Source organism: Pelodiscus sinensis, chromosome 9, assembly GCF_052426305.1.
Source record: "Pelodiscus sinensis isolate ZL-2025 chromosome 9, ASM5242630v1, whole genome shotgun sequence".
Lineage (NCBI taxonomy): Eukaryota > Metazoa > Chordata > Testudines > Trionychidae > Pelodiscus > Pelodiscus sinensis.
Window position 1 is genome coordinate 8929382 of NC_143060.1, and position 17990 is coordinate 8947371.

At 42.4% G+C, this 17990-nt stretch overlaps 1 protein-coding gene across 1 annotated transcript in view; it reads right to left on the minus strand.

Annotated features, from left to right (window-relative positions):
* The window catches only part of BEND5 (BEN domain containing 5), a 981719-nt gene that overhangs the window by 316748 nt on the left and 646981 nt on the right, over positions 1-17990 (minus strand). The window contains exon 5 of the mRNA XM_089780410.1: positions 5486-5702. Within this exon, the coding sequence (XP_089636536.1) occupies positions 5486-5702 (217 nt within the window). The remainder of the gene's footprint in view (positions 1-5485; positions 5703-17990) is intronic.

The following is a 17990-nucleotide window of genomic DNA, read 5'->3' on the forward strand; positions in this document are numbered from 1 at the left end:
AACCATATATACCAAAGGATACAATTTAAAAAAAATGAACAAATATGAAAAGGACAAATCACATTGCAGAACAGAAGGAGGATGCGGGGGGGTGGGAAGGGGGAGGAAGGAAGGTAAGTGTCTGTGAATTGCTGATATTAAAGGTAGGGAGAGTGGGATGTTTGTGAGTTAATGGTATTACAGGTGATAATTGGGGAAACTGTCTTGATAATGGGTGAGAAAGTTCAAAGACTTGTTAAGTCCTTGTTGGTAAGTGTCGAATTTTAACATGAATGACAGTTCAGAGGATTCCCTTTCAAGTGCAGATGTAAAAGGTCTTTGTAGCAGAATGCAGGTGGCTAAGTCATTTAGAGAGTGTCCTTTCTGGTTAAAGTGGCAAGAAACTGTTTTCTCTTTGTGATCTTGTCTAATATCTGTTTTGTGGGCATTAATCCTTTGGCGAAGTGTCTGAGATGTTTGTCCAATGTACATAGCAGACGGACACTTTCGGCACATGATAGCGTAGATTATATTTCTGGATGCGCAGGAATATGTGTTCTTGATCTTATAACTCACTTGGTTAGGTCCAAACACATATTCCTGCGCATCCAGAAATATAATCTACGCTATCATGTGCCGAAAGTGTCCGTCTGCTATGTACATTGGACAAACATCTCAGACACTTCGCCAAAGGATTAATGCCCACAAAACAGATATTAGACAAGATCACAAAGAGAAAACAGTTTCTTGCCACTTTAACCAGAAAGGACACTCTCTAAATGACTTAGCCACCTGCATTCTGCTACAAAGACCTTTTACATCTGCACTTGAAAGGGAATCCTCTGAACTGTCATTCATGTTAAAATTCGACACTTACCAACAAGGACTTAACAAGTCTTTGAACTTTCTCACCCATTATCAAGACAGTTTCCCCAATTATCACCTGTAATACCATTAACTCACAAACATCCCACTCTCCCTACCTTTAATATCAGCAATTCACAGACACTTACCTTCCTTCCTCCCCCTTCCCACCCCCCCGCATCCTCCTTCTGTTCTGCAATGTGATTTGTCCTTTTCATATTTTTTTAAATTGTATCCTTTGGTATATATGGTTGTGACTACTTTCTTCCACTATTTGATCTGAGGAAGTGGGTCTGGCCCACGAAAGCTCATCATCTAATAAACCATCTTGTTAGTCTTTAAAGTGCTACATTGTCCTGCATTTTGCTTCAACTACCCCAGACTAACACGGCTACATCTCTATCACTATCTGTAAGTAGGGTAAGGTTTAGATAAATCTGTTCGGTTTTATTGTTTTATGGTTTGGGAAATGGGATCTGATGTCTGTGAATTTTTAAAAATGGGTTTTGCTCTCCTTTGTAATTAAGTCTTGGCCCATGGTGGGGTTTCCCCCATGAGTATATTCATTTGTGACTTTTCCATCTAGTCACTATGCTTGCAACAGGAATATTGTGGTGATAATAAAAGTCTTTTCCCTTTTCTTTTTATTAACCTGGTATTGGTTAATTTGTGTGTCCTGGTTTTTACCTTAGGGGTGAGATTTCCCAAGTGATCTTTCCCCTGATTTTTCTTATCATTACTTGGGTGGTAGCAGCAAATTTTTTATCCCTAAAATCCAGGGTTTTAAGATTTTTTGGGGAAGGTTTATACCAAAGCCTGGAAAGAGACGGTTTTGGGGTACTTTTGTGGGCCCCCACTTCTGCATTGATCGTGCCAGAGTGGGAAAAATGCCTTGACACCCGGGAACCAATGGGAGTTGCAGGGGCGCTGCCTGAAGGCTTGAGCAGCATGTGGCACATTCCCTCCCAACCACCTAGTAGCCCCAGGGACCTCCTGGCCATTTCCTGGGAGCGCCACCTGGACTCCATACCTACTCCTGTGCACCAACCCAGTCCTAACTCCCTTGTTCCAACCCTGAGCCCCTTCCCACATCCTGAACCCCTTGGCTCCAGCTCTGAGCCCCTTCTGTGCCCTAAACTCCTCATCCCTGGCCCCACTCCAGGCCCCACAACCCCTCTGCATATCACCCCTCTGCCTCATCTTGAGCCCCCTCTCACACCCAAACTCCCTCCCAGAGTCCACACTGCCTCCTACAGTCTGAACCCCGTGGCTCAACCCAGAGCCCCATCCTGCACCCCAAACCTCCAGCCAGAGTCCTCACGCCTCCCCTAGACCCCAACTCCCTGTCCCAGTCTTGAGTTCCCTTCCGCACCACAAACCCCTCATCCCCAGGCCCACCTCAGAACCCACATCCCCAGCCTGAGCCTTCATCCCTCACACTCCAACCCTCTGCTCTGGTGAAATCGAGGGAAGGAAACAAAGGATAGAGTGAGGGTGGTTAGGCCTTGGGGAAGGGGCAGGCAGGGGGCAGAACACAGGTATTTGGTTTTGTGCCATTAGAAAGTTGGCAACCCTGTTTTTGAATGGCATGTTTAATATTCTGAAATATGAAAAATTATATTTAGTGGCAACAGGTAAATGCAGTGTTAACGAGATTTAAAGGCTACATCTGTCTCTCAAACAGCAGATAAAAGACAAATCCCTCTCATCTTTGTGTTTTAATCTGTCAATTGTAGTTTCGATGAGCATGCAAATATGACCGTTTTACTCTCTAATTTCACAGAACACAAAAGGGAACAAAAATAGTTTTGTGTTACAGTTGTGTCTTCTGAGATTAATAATTAAACTCCATGAAAATCAAAATGATTGTGTTTCCTACTCCCAACCCCCTTTGGATGCTATGTTTTTCTTTTAACTGTTTTTTGCCTTCCCTCATGTAATTGTTAGGCCTCCTAATTGGGATGAATAGGCCGGGGATGTGTACTAAGTTTCTTTTAACAAAGAACTTTGCTTTATCAATAAAAAGGCTTTGAAGGCAAGGGGAGCTTATTGTTAATTCTTTTCTTAATTTTCTATTTTATTTCATTTTTATATACATTTGGTGCTAATAAAAGAAACCAGACAGGCCTAGAGATTGAAGTCCTGTGTTTATCTGTAGCCAGAGAAGAACCCCCCTTGTAACATCCATTTTTGCTTGCCTTGAGCATGCAGGGCACACAGAGCAGAATGCCCAGGCTGTGTGACCGTGAATGGCTGTAAACAGAGATACGCCAATTGCTGACCAAGAGGCTGCCAAGGAGTGCCCTTGACTCAAACCCATATTGATACGAACACACATCCATCCGCGGGGGGAGGAATCTCTTGCCCAGTAAAAAAATGTCTAGTACTCACAATTTAGTTATCTCTCTTGCAAGTGTAAATTAATTTGAAACTTGCTTGTAAGAACTGGCACCACAAAACGGACCAGTACAATTTGGCATGTTAGATAAGAAAGAGGATACGGGCCCCCAGGGGTATATAGATGGGTCCAGCAGCACATTTTCTCTGAGTGTCAATCTACCATCTATCTGCTGGTCGGGTTAGGTGTTTGATCTCCCGAGGTTCCAAGGGGACGCCCACCTCGTATTCATCTTTCCTAGGAATTGAGAGATCGGCCCTGGCCTGACACGCTGGAGTCGAGAGGCACAGAAAGGGGTAAAAATTGTACCTGGATGTGGTCCTTTGCTTAAGTATATATATACACATAGTGTTAGAGCTCTTTAAAGATTAAGCTGTCACTTGGTACCATTATTTCTATTTTCTATCTTTACCTTTTTCCTGTAACCATTTTTAAAAATCTATATTTATATTTGCTAGCATTTAAGAAATAGAGCAATAGCCATTGTAACCATATGATTTATGAGCTTCTTTAATAAACCTGTAACTGTTTATGCTTTAACCTGACTCCTTCAGTTGCTGTAATAGAACCAAGCACAATTTAAAAGAATTTCAGCCGGTCATAAAGGGACAGACATAGGGAGAGCTTGGGCGTTTGGATCTGAGTCACTCCCAGGTGACAAGATCCGTTGGGGCACCTTTCCAGCCTTTCCCAGGCTGCCCGCTGCGAAGGAACTTTGTGTTCTAGCAGTTAAAATCTAAGGTGTAATAAGCTCTTCCTACACACTGGGGTGTCTGTTAGCCTGCTGGCCACCCTCTGCGATGGGACCCCGGTCCTAGCAGTAAAGACACGGATGTTAAACCTTTTCTCGGAAACATACACACACACACACACACACACACACACACACACACACACACACTGCCCTGACCGTCGGCTGACATTATCCCAGTGTTTCTAACGCTCACATTTTTTCTGTGAAATTCATGAGTTTATAGATTTCCTCTATAAAGCTCCAGCTTCTGAAGATTGCATAAAAATTGAGCTCTCCTTAAAAACAAGAAACCAAACAAAACCCCCCCCCCCAAAGAAAACAAAAAAAAAATCCAACATTTTTATAGACTTTATGGCTGCGGAGAAAAGTTTGAAAACGTGAAACAAGTGCACCCTAGCAGCTCAAACCAAGGAAAATAAAAAAAAGACCCAAAATTTAGGATTGTTAAAAACCCTCCTGATTTTTAAGCCCATCTCGTGACGTTGGGCTCTTTGCTAGGATTCGGGAATGTTTGGATTTGGCATTCTTTTCATTTGCTGCTAAGTTACATCAAGGTGAGTAGAAGTTCAAGCCTTCCCCAAAATGCTCTGACTCAAGCCTGCCCAGGAAGGACCATCTCTTGGGAACAAAGAACAGGGTTGATCCCCATGGCCTCATTTTATTCTTTGACAACTAGATTTTCAGTTAGAACCAGCTGTGATGGCCAGTGGAGGCAACAGCCTCACCGGGCCCCTGGGTGGGGCGGGGGGCTGCACCACACTCCTTGAAAGGGTGAGGCCTTGGGCAGAAGGAACAGCCCTCAGCACCATCCAGAGCATGCCATGCCATGCCCTTCCTCCCTCTCTCCCACCAGCAGCCCTCACAGCTGCTTGTAATGCAACACAGCAGCAATCCAGCGGCAATTTAACAGCAGTGGCCGGAGCTCTGGGCCCCTTCGAATCACTGGTCCCCGAGGCAACTGCTTTTTGCTCCTCCCCCATCAGCAGGTGTGGTGGCAGTACATTATTTTTGAGGTAGACTTAGATAGCAAAAACCATTTCACATGAGCCACCAAAATATTCAACCATTTTTAAGGTTAATCTATCCACCCACTTTTCTTTAAAAAAAAAAATGTTCTGCATAAGTAAGTAAAGGCTATAACCCCGTACTGACAACATCTCATAGAAATACGAAACAGAGCATCCCAAGAATCAAATTTTCATTGTAAAGCTGTTTCAGTTTTCTCATTTAATATCTTTGGCGATGAACTGGTCTTACACGGTAATCTCAATGTTGGACTATATGTCACAGAAGAGATATTTTATGTGAAATTAAATTAGCATTTGTCTATATTTCATCATGCTACTACACTGCCTCATGTGTCATTGATAGCAGTAAAACAAATATGTGCCTACATACTTTAGCAGGAATGATGAATTATACTGTATAAGCATTTAAGGGCAGACATCCATAATGAAGCACGGTAGTTGAGTAACATGCTTATTACTTACCACACTGAGTCCCAGCAATTCTCTGTAAAAGTAGTCCATGTTGTTCCTTTGTAGGCTGTCAAGATAGTGCCGGAGCCGAGTATACGTGTACGGGTAGCAGTAGGCAAATTGGTAAATGTCATCCTCTCGGTCAAAGCAAAAAGCAAATGACATGACATAGTTCTTTCTGTGGTCTGGGCAGCGATAGTAATATACGTTTTTAGGTGGCAGCCTTTGCCTAAAAAACAAAACACATACACACACGTGGACATAAGAATCCTGACAAATCCAAACCCTACAGTAAAACTAACTGAAATTCATATCTGAGGTCAAACGAATCAAGTGAACCAAGTGGAGCCTTATTGGCTCAGAGGTTGGTAACTGGACGGCAAACTTTCAAGGACATTCTCGGAACACGTTCTAGATGGATTATGGGGAATGAGACTGTGCATGGATGCTGTCTCTCTTCAGGCCTGGGGCTTAGGCATATGTATAATGTCTTGACAAGACAGACGTTGAACTCTGGGATTTTTCAGTACTGCTATTCAGCTTAATGGAGACGAAATATATGGAAACAGCATGAGGGTCAAGAAAAATCAGTTACTGGGAAACAAAAACCTCTTTGTAGGAAGCCAGTGTGATCTCCCTCTGAGCCAATTGAATGGATGGAGCAAGACCAAGCTGGCCCCGCCCCTGGAAGTGGAGGGGCAGAGCAGGAAGTAGAAAGGCAGGGGCCCTAGCTCAGTCATGGCAGTGCCAGGGAAGGAAACAGACTTGTTCTGCTCTCAGCTACCCACTGACCCTGCCCCAAGCCACATGCTACCTTGGACCTAGAGAGGCCCACAGCCAAGGAGGAGGTGGAGCTGGTAGGACTACCAGTAGCTGAATACCTGAGGAGCTGGAGCTGGGGGTCTGCTAGTGCCCAACTATCCTGACGAACTGGAAGAACCAGAGCTGGTGGGTCTACCCGGCCGAGTAGCTGGACAGACCTGAGGAGCCTGACCTAGAGTTTGGGTAGGAAGCAGCCCAGGGGTTTTTGGTTAACAGTTTGTTGCCTTAACAGAGAGTCAGTGTGTTGCAGGAAGATCCCTACTGACTTGGTGGGGGGACATCCTGTCTCTGTTAGGGCTCTGGGCTGGAACACAGTAAAGTTGGATGGGCCGGTGTTCCCTTAACTCCTGCCACCCCACAAGTGGGGTGGCAACCTCCCCACCATAGGTCTTAAGACCACTGCTTACCAGCACTCCCCTGCCTAAGGGCTAACATTACAGCCTGCTTGCTGGAGCTCCCCTGCCTAAGGGATCGCACTACAGCCTGCTTGCTGGAGCTCCCCTGTGTAAGCGACAATGCTACAGCCTGCCTACCAGTGCTCCCTTGCCTAAGGGGGCAGTGCTATAGGCTGTTCACCCAGGGTATGTCTACATTTGCACCCTAGCTTGAACTAGGGATGCAAATGCAGGCATTCGAAATTGCTAATGAAGCGGTGATTTAAATATCCCACGCTTTGTTAGCATGATCTCGCCAGCGCGCTAGTTCGAATCACAGCTGATTCAAATGAGGAAGTGCATGCCGGGACACATTAGTTCGAACCAAACCCCTTGGTTCGCACTAACGTTACTCCTCATTTTTGATCAAAACAAAGAAAGAACACACTGCCACTTAAGGAAACAAAGAAAAACGGGAATGAAGGCACTATAGACTAAACAAAGATAGCAACCTTTCTGCCATAACTAGGCAAGGGGGATACATGATGTCACTTGTAGGATGAGTCCCATTTGAGGATGAGCTTAGCAGAGAGTTCTTCATGACACTGCAGTCTCTGACATCACATTTTCCCCCAGTTTTATCAGCAGCGAGGTCAGAGATACCAGTGTTCATTTATTTAAATTAGTTATGATGGTATGATCAGAGTTTTACCAGAAGCAGCTGGCCAACAAATCACTGCCTTAGGAGACTGATAGCAGACTTACAAAGTGCAATTATCTTCTTCCCCCCTTTCCCCCCAGCCCTGGCCTCCTGCCTAAATAACAAACAATTAGAGAAGGGTAGGAATAGGGAAAGAGAATTTGTACAGCCAGATGTGTATATTTGTCATATTTGACCAAAAATGTCTGTATTCAGAGATAATCTAATTTTTCCCATATCTCTATTATGTAGAAACCGGTTTTGATAAAATCTGAAATGAAGTCAGTTTCTTTCTCTTTTGGAGGTCCCCTCATATTGCGAATCTCTAACATGAAGTTCAGTTATTTTATGCCTTAATCTGGCACTGCTTGGTGTTGGATACAGGTTTTCTACCAGAACTGAATCAGGCACATTCTCTAGTTATACCATGCTCTTGTAATTTAAAGCAAATAATTCCCCAGTTGTGTTTGGCAAAAGCATGCTGTGATCCTGCAGACAACGCCAACTAATTAAATTATATAGGATTATAAATAGGTTTCATATAATGGTCATAGCAGATCTGAGCTAAATACAGTGCAGGAAAACATAATATAATTTACAGGCATAGCAATGGTAATGTGTCCTTTCCGAGAAGCTAGACTACTGCAGAGCACCAATTTTGGTCTTTCATTCTTGATAAAAAATGGAGAACAAACCCCTGCATTGTGCACATGCTTGCTAATGAACGACAGTTAAGGAGTGTGATCCTCAAAACTCAGGGGCTACAAAGAGAACAGAAGGGAATTGAAATGTTCTTGGACACATACAATAAGAAGATAGTGATAGCTATTTAGAGTCAAAATAAAAATTATTTGTTCCTCTTATTGCTCTGGTTCTTGAACACAGATGGTTTTGAGGGTTTCATTCAGTATTTTTGGTTTCTAAGACTTTCTTAGTACTGACGATCTGATCTTAACTAAGTGAAAATGGTTTTAAAGCCACGAATGTGAAGGACACAAAAATACTCATTTTTTTTAGAAGTGCTATTGGGGGAAAAATTGCCACCAGCTGTCTGCAGAAAGTACCCTAACCTAATAGGTTTGTCGAGTATCTTAACATATTTCTATCGCTCACTCTTACTCTGGAGTGCTATAGGACATCCCTCATTTGCTCTCAAATCAAGCAATTGATGTGGCAGTGAGCAGTAGTCTAGCTCCCAGTTCTCAAACCATAATGAAAGTTTAAATGGTAGGTTGCTGAGTTGTTGAACTTTATTTGTTTCCAAATTAGCAGAGGGGGAAATAACAAAGGGCAGTCCTTACTTTATGCAATAATAACTGCATGTAAAATGGGACCTTGAGGAGGAAATTCAGAATTCCAGAAAGGGTAATGCTAATTGAAATTCATCTGCTGATAGTTAATGCTTAAATGATGAATGGTTCAATAATTTTGTACTTTGAAGCAAGTTAAAGATAACTTTTGTTATTGTATGAAATACACTTTTGATATTTCATTCCCTTTCCCCTTCATTATAAAAGCTAAGCATCTGTTTTATTATCCACTTTGACACACCATTTTATGGCTGCATTTGGCTATTATGGCTAATCTCGATGTCTAGGACATCTGGTATTGACATTTCACTATCTGGTGTCTGACACAGCAGTAGAAACCATCCTCAATTCATAGGTTTAAATTCACCCTCTCAGGGCAGAAATGGTCTGAATTAAGAGTTTGGGCACTATCTTCCAAAAATAATTATAATAGTACCCCTGTCACTGCTCATCTATTCTTATCTCTCCCACCACTTTGTCACTGTTAATCTATTTGGGAGTCATATGGAGAAAGAGTTAGTGTTTAGATACCAACAACACATCTTTACATACAGGAGCCTAATCAGATTCAGATCTTATCTTGGAATTTAGAAGGGGAAAAAAATAAAGAAAGGAGACACAGTGTTAGATCTCATCAACTGAGATTTTGATAAAGAAAAGACATTGCTCAGTTCTTAAATTAACCTTTGTGTCCTAGACACACTATTGTTTACTCTTTTCCTTTTTTGTTCTATGCCTTCTGGAAAAGGACACCCACACACTGTGGCAGCAGCTGCTCCTTTTAATTTAAAGCTATTACAAAAATTAAAATTAAACCCAATTACTGTGGCTGGTTTATAGTCGGGGAAAGGCTTAGTCTGATTGTTCCCTCTGGTTATGGACAAAAAACAATATTCCTACCTACAGGCAGTTGCTAGTGGAATACTAATGCATCCAGGGTTCTGGCAGGGACAGATTCAGAATGCAGAGTTTGACTGCATTTTTGAGTAGAGAAAAATATCTTATCACGGATCTGCAGAAATGCACTGACTTCTTATCCTGTAGGTCACAATGCAGTCATTTCATGGGTAGCACTAGGATACCAAAGTTACGGAAGAACTTTGATACTTTTATTTGTCATTCTGCATTTCCAGGTCATGAACACCCATAAACGCACCCTGCTAAGTGATACACATATGCCCGAATCTCATCACTTCACCATGGTTGTTTAAAGGAAAACTGCATGAATTCTAAGCACAGCTGCAGCCTGTAGCATCTCCCAGGCAACTTATTTTCCGCCTGACTTTAGAAATGTATGACAGAAACGTGGTTTAATATTTTACCTGTTTTGAAACAAATTTGGGCTGCCTAGTTTGTTACATGCCAAAACTGTCAAGGTGAAAGGGGAGTGCAGACAGAAAGCTTTCGACTCCATTTTTGACTCTGCTCATAATCCTTGGAGAAGTGCTGCATCTAGAGAAGGGTATTCAAAAGCAATGCCTAAGGGCCCCAAGTTTTTTATTCCATTAATCTCCTACCTTTAGAAACCTCTACCTCGTATGTCTTGCACCCATTTGTTATGCCAGGTAGAAAATGGTGAGGATAGGGTATGTCTGACACACTGTTATCCAGAATTCAGACACATATCAACACTCTATACGTAGAGTACAGCATGATGAGATTTTTCAAAACCATAAAGGGGGCAACATAGCAAAAGTCCCCATTTCAATAGGGCCAGGAATTCACACTCTCTCTGATGATGAAAATCAAGTACCATGGTATCTAAATTCCATGGCCGTTTTGAAAGTTTCATCCTACTGTATATGTACATCTGTTCTGGAACAGTTTCCATAATTTGACCCTTAAAGACAAACTTTATTATTTGTCCTGTTTCATTTCTTTTATATTTATACAGTTTGTGTTATCAGGACTGTTGAGAGTAAACCCTCTGGGCCTTGGAGCCTCCTATTGTTTGTGTAACACTCAGCACAGTGGGTGCCTAATCCACCATGGGGCTCCTAGGTCTGAGTACAATACAAACAATACATAATAATGATTTAAGATTTTTTTTCTAACATGAGACTCAATCTGGAAGACTTTATCCAGACAAAACTCCCAATGGCTTCAAAGAACAACCTAAACCGTATCTGGCCCATTTTTAAGGTGGCGCTCACACACGATTCCCACCATTTTCAGGATTTGCTAACTCTATCACAGTCAGTAGACAAAAAAATGAAGATGATCTTTAGAGGAAACAAAAAAGTTATGCATGCTGTAAGAGAGTCTAACAGATGTAAAGAATTAAGTGATACTACTTGTAGAGAAGTAATTGAGTACGATTGCAAAGTACAGGTTGAACCTCTGTAATTCAGCACCCTTGGGACCTAGCATGGTTCCTTCTAGTACAGTGTTTCCCAATTTTATTTGGCCACAGAACCCCTAAGGTTGCCTTAAAAAAAAAAAAAAAAGGAAGGTCCACAGCACGATTTGTCGAAGGGGGAAAAAAAGTGTCCCGACACAAAAAAGCTCTGTCTCTTTAAGAGGGGGCAGGGGAGTGCCGGCTCCTTGCGGAAAACTTACTTTTGCTTTGCGGAACCCTGGGGTTCCACGGAGCACTAATTAGGAAACACTGCTCTAGTAGCCCGGCCCTGCATCTGCTTAATGAGCCCTGCCCAGTTAGGGGATCAGGGCCCTGTGCAGGGAGCTGCCTGGCTGGTGGTGGGGCACTTCTCTCTCAGCTACAGCAGCAGTTCGATGCAGAGGAAAGTCTCTCCCACCAGGTAGGGAGGGGATGTGTCCCTAATTGGGATAAATTGGAGCTAACTAACAGCACAGAACACTAAGAGCCAGGTGGCTATAAACAAACTTTCTGGGACCATGGGAAACTTGGCCACATCCATGATAAGCAGACATCTGGCTGCCTAAAATCATGCTGGATCACGCATGTTGCCAGGACTAGAGAGGTTCAACCTGTCCTGTTAGTAGTGGTGAAACACTATGCTGATCATTTTCACCTGCAGGAACAGAGAGCTAAGTTCACTAAATCACTGAACTACAGGTTTTTAGGCCATGGCAAGAAATGGGTCTGAATCAAAACCATGGAAACAAATACGTACAAACTTTAGTAGTGTTTGAAGTCCAGACTCAGGGTACGTCTAGACTACATGCCTCTGGCGACAGAGGCATGTAGATTAGGCTACCCGACAGAGTAAAATGAAGCGGCGATTTAAATAATCGCCGCTTCATTTAAATTTACATGGCTGCCGCGTTGAGCCGACAAACAGCTGATCAGCTGTTTGTCGGCTCAACGCGGCAGCCATGTAAATTTAAATGAAGCGGCGATTATTTAAATCGCCGCTTCATTTTACTCTGTCGGGTAGCCTAATCTACATGCCTCTGTCGCCAGAAGCATGTAGTCTAGACGTACCCTGAGTTTCAGACTCTAATTTTGCAAATGACTTCAGCTTTTTAATGGACCAATTCCAAATGCCAGATCTGAATATTTCTCAAAGTTTGAACACCCAGATCTGACAACTTGACTCCTATCTATTAGGGTATGTCTACACTACCCCGCTAGTTCGAACTAGCGGGGTAATGTATGCATACCGCACTTGCTAATGAAGCCCGGGATTTGAATTTCCCGGGCTTCATTAGCATAAGCGGGGAGCCGCCATTTTTAAATCCCCGCTGCTTCGAACCCCGTGTAGCGCGGCTACACGGGGCTCGAACTAGGTAGTTCGGACTAGGGTCCTATTCCGAACTACCGTTACTCCTCGTGAAACGAGGTGTACCGGTAGTTCGGAATAGGCCCCTAGTCCGAACTACCTAGTTCGAGCCCCGTGTAGCCGCGCTACACGGGGTTCAAGCAGCGGGGATTTAAAAATGGCGGCTCCCCGCTTATGCTAATGAAGCCCGGGAAATTCAAATCCCGGGCTTCATTAGCAAGTGCGGTATGCATACATTACCCCGCTAGTTCGAACTAGCGGGGTAGTGTAGACATACCCTTAGAGTTCAACAATTTTGGAGCAAGTATTAACAAGGTAGTCATCCACTATAAACTTTTTTTTCCCCGAGTCAGCCCTTTAAAACGGAAGGTTTTACAGTTCACAATTTCTTTTAATCTAAACTCTAAAGCATTATTTTTCCCTTCATTTTTTACTATTGTCAAGTAGAAAAATAGTCTTGCAGCACCTTGAAGACTTACAAAACATGTAGATGGTATCATGAGCTTTCGTAGGCACAACCCATTTTTTCAAGTGAGTTGTACCCATGAAAGCTGATGATACATCTACATATTTTGTTAGTCTTGCAGCACTTTGAAGACTATTTAGGTTTTTTTAAGTTTTTCCAGTTACAGACTAACTCGGCTACCCCTCTGAAGCTTTTGTTGTCAAATAGAGCTGCCATTTTCAAAATTCCAAACTTAAGGTTGACAGCATAAATTCCAAGGATTTTCACGGCACTGAACTCTATACTTGTTTCATGGAGCAAAAGAGGGTATTACAAGTGGAGTTAAGTGCTCTTTGTAGAAAGCAGAATGTGTTCTGGCACAGCTGAGTCAGACAGTTTCAGACACTGAGAAATAACAGTCTTGCTTTTGCACTTGCTAACATTAATTAGAATGGCCACTAAATATATTTCTCATCTTCAGCATCCCAGGTGTACAACTCAAGGTTTTCTACCTCTCCAAGTGTCTGGTTTCTTCTCACTGAATAGGAAAATCAAAGTTTCATGTACATCAATGGGTTCCTTAAGTTTGTAAAGTCTACAGTTTCAGTATATCATAAAGCACACAGCTTCCAATGGTTAACATGTTAATTGAAATAATTAAATGAACTCTATGAGGAGTGCCTGGTAATTGAAATAATTAAATGAACTTTGCAAAGATTGATTGTTAGCTGTCTGTATTCTTTACAACTTCAAGGGAAAGAAGAGAAAGGGATATTTTTTCAGATTTATTACAATATACAATGAACAGATAAAAGATTAATTTGATTTTTGTAGGATTCCTTCATTTAGAATGCATGTAATGAATCTGGAAAATTGTAAATATTTCACCAGTATAATGAAATCTTTTGGCAGGACACACTTCTCACAAGACCTAATCCTGCTCCATTTAAATCAGAGGAAGGATTGGTCCCCTACAGATACCACGATAGAAAAGCCAGGAAACTCATTCCTCGAGTAAATGTCTGTAGTTTAGAAAGCTTGATCACTTAAAACGGGAGTCACCTAAATGGACATCTACATCTTACCCTACAAACTCTATGCATGCAATTCTCTGGTTTCCACTACAAAATAGATGCTGGGGCACATTTTTCAGGAAAAAATGTTGGAAGTCATTTTTGAAAAATTGTCCTTACAAGTCAGAGTTTCAAAATAAGAAAAATCATTGGTGAAGAGAATCTGTGCAAAATGATAAAAAGGATTCTCTTTTGTTCTGAGTTTGTACAGTACTCAGTAGAATCCTTGTCTATCATAAAAAACTAGAACTGGAAGTGACCTCGAGAGGTCATCAAGTCCAGTCCCCTGCCCTCATGGCAGGACCCAGTACCATCTAGACCATCCCTGATAGATGTCTATCTAACCTGCTCTTAAATATCTCCAGAGATGGAGATTCCACAACCTCCCTAGGCAATTTATTCCAGTGTTCAACCACCCTGACAGGAAGTTTTTCCTACTGTCCAAACTAAACCTCCTTTGCTGTAGTTTAAGCCCATTGCTTCTTGTCCTATCCTCAGAGGCTAAGGAGAACAATTTTTCTCCATCCTCCTTGTGACACCTTTTTAGATACCTGAAAACCACTATCATGTCCCCTTCTTAGTCTTCTCCTTTCCAAATTAAACAAGCCCAATTCTTTCAGTCTTCCTTCATAAGTCACATTCTCTAGAAGACCGTTAATCATTCTTGTTGCTCTTCTCTGGACCTTCTCCAATTTCTGCACATCTTTCTTGAAATGTGGTGCCTGGAACTGGACACAATACTCCAACTGAGGCCTAATCAGGGACAGGCATAAGGATCTTGTGGAAAACATGGTTTTTGCACCCCTCAAAAAATGCACACTACTTTTCTTTGCACAAAAACCCCTTGCGCAAAAAAAAAAAAAAAAAAAAAAAAGCAGGAAATAAGCTAATGAGATTGACTTATGCTAATGAGTCCTTCATTAGCATATTTTTGGCTGGAAGAACTCGCAGTGAAGACGTACCCTTTGTGTGTCTTTCTGTCTATCTGTGTGTCTGTACCCCAGCTGGGGGGACATGAATCTCTCCCCCAGCCTTGCCTGCTGCAGCTGCAGTGGCCATGTACAGGCACTTCTCACCTGGCCCCAAGTTGCGGTTGAGTTGTCCTCTCTCCCTGGGGCATCACATCATGTAGCAGGGAGGACAGTCTCTCTCAGGCTATGTCTAGACTGCAAGCTTCTTTCAGAAGACACTTTTCCGGAAGAGAACTTCTGAAAAAACTTCTTCCAAAAGAGAATGTCCACACGCATCGAAAAAGCAATCTGCTTTTTCGAAACAGCGTCCATTCAGTGTGGAAGCTATCTTGAATGTAATCTGTGATTGCTGTGGATGGATTGCTGCGCTTTTTCCTCTTTACTCTTCTTGCGAAAACTCCCTCTTCCCCGTCCACACACGCCTTTTTCTGAAAGAGCTCCTTTGCAAAAAGGTTTCTTCCTCATAGAAAGAGGTTTACCAATGTTGGAAACAACCCCTCTGTTCTTTCAATTTTATTTTGAAAGAACGCGATTACGGTGTGGATGTAACTGAAGTTTTTTTGGAAACATGTTCGTTTCCCCCCCCCCAAAAAAACCCCTCTATAGTGTAGACATATCCTCAGTCTTCAGCATGGTTACCATACTGAAGACTGCAACACCGCAAGGATAAACATGAACTGGAGGCAATTCAAAGAGTAATAAATATAATGAAGGAACTAGAGAGACCAACTTAAGAAAATATAAAATAATTGAATATAGTAGGAGAAGCTCGGAACACAAAATGTCTAATGGCTAAATCTGCCTGACGCATCTGAGCATGAACAGTGGAAAGTCACAAGTTTCTCTGCATGTTGTTCTCTCCATACCTAACTTTTTAGTCATGCAGAATGTTGAGCCATGTCTGAGACCCCTGCCATTAAGGAGCTAGACTCCACTGACCTCTGCTGGGAGTATGATCAGAAGACAGTTAGGAGGAAAGGAAAGAGTAAGCAGCCAACTAGAAGAGGAAGGTGTTTTAGCAATTGGACCCAGAGAGAAAGAAAAATGACAGGTGGAAATGGAAGCATCCGGTGGCACATCAGAAGGCTGAGAAACGTAAACAGACGTCTATTTTAACGTGCATGGGATTGGAAAGCAGCCAGCATGCAGAAAAAAAAAAACCCAGAACAGTTGACCTTGAATGCCTTTCCTACCTCCAAGGCTCTGATTGAGACAGAGTCTTAAAATTTGAACTGGACAAATTCCAGGAGTGTTTGGATTATTACAGGAGATGGGGGAGAATATAATTAAAATTGTCACCAGTTCTGAAAATACACACTCACACACGAACAAGCTGCTATGAAAATGCCCAAGATATTTCAGTCTACTACGTGCCATCTCTTCACAAACAGTTTACACACACCCAACCTTTCCCTCACATAAACACCATTTTCTGCCTTTATTCCCTCCTTTACCCCCGAATAACCTGACACCATACAAGCAGAGGTAGGTTGATTATGCTTCTCTGCTGGCTAGAGGATGTCTTGCTAGAGTGATGTGGAACATATGGAGCACCCTACCTCTACAGTGTATCTAGTGCATGCAGGTCTGGGAATGGGGAAGCAACCTGAATCCCAAACTCCAGTCTTATACTACACTTCCAGTAGACCATTGGGTCAGCTCTAACAGCCTCTTAGCCTCAGTTACCTAATTAGCCTTTTCCTCAAGTTCCCCATCTCCCTTTCCCATCTGTTCATCTATTCCCACACCCCTCTCTTTAGCTAGAATAATTTTTTTTTTAAATCTATGTGAACTTCATTTGGATTATTCTCAGGTGACTTATCTTTCATGCAAGAATAATTTAAGTCTCACAAGAACTCAGAGTTGCAGCAGGATTTTGGTAATGTCTGAATTCTCTAATCATATTAGATGCTGATGAATTCACACACACACAAATACTACCATCGCAGGGATTTCCAATGAATCACATACATTTGATATGAGATTCGGCTAACGACTGTAGAAACAGAGAGGAAAGTGGATCTGAGGATGGGTTTTTCCGGTCCTTGCTTGGTTTAGACTAAGAGGTCCTTGAGCAATGCAAGGTAATTTGGATTGCAAGGCTGGGTTTCACCTTATTTTTATTGCTGGCAAGTATCAAAATATTTTTGAAAGTGGAGAATATAAGTGTGCAGGAAGATATAGGAACAGTACCAGTACCAGAAATTCCGAAGATTTAAAATCCCGCAGGAGACAGGTGGGATCATCTGCCTCGTTTTCGGTCTTGTCCTACTCTCTGCAGCATGAAGTTTAATATGCCCTTCAAAACATTTGTCATTTTTAATTATAACAGCTCTAGATATAATTTTAGATTTATTCTTGATCTCATTCCTTATTCATCCAAACCGCTTAGCTGTTTTCCCCCCAACAGCTGCACATTGATCAGATGTTGTCACTGAATTGTTTACAGTGATGCCAGATTCTTCTCCTGAAGAAAGTGACTTAAATTCGGTAAGGTGTATGAACAGTGTAACTATTTCCCTCCAATGTGCATTACTTTGCATTTATTGACACTGAACTTTGTCCATTTGTGCAACTTGTTTGAAGTCCCTTATAATAGACTCATAGACTTTAAGGTCAGAAGGGACCATTTTGATCATCTAGTCTGACCCCCTGCACAATGCAGGCCACAGAATCTCACCCACCAGCTACTAGATTATGAGGGGAGGGATAGCTCAGTGGCTTGAGCGTTGGCCTGCTAAACCCAGGGTTGTGAGTTTAATCCTTGCGGAGACCATTTGGGGCAAAAATTTGTCAAGGATGGTACTTAGTCCTATTGTACAGGCAGGGGACTTGATGACCTTTCAAGGTCAGTTCTAAGAGATAAGCAATCTCCATTAATTTATAAATTTAATAATCCTCTCACCTATATCTCAGATATTGAAGTCCTTGAAAGGAGGGTTTAAAGACCCCAAGATGCAGAGAATCCTCCTGCTAGTGACCCGTGCCCCATGCTACAGAGGAAAGCGAAAAATCTCCAGGGCCTCTGCCAATCTACTCTAGAGAAAAATTCCTTCCCTACCCCAAATATGGCGATCAGCTGAACCCTGAGCATGTGGGCAAGACTCACGAGCCAGAC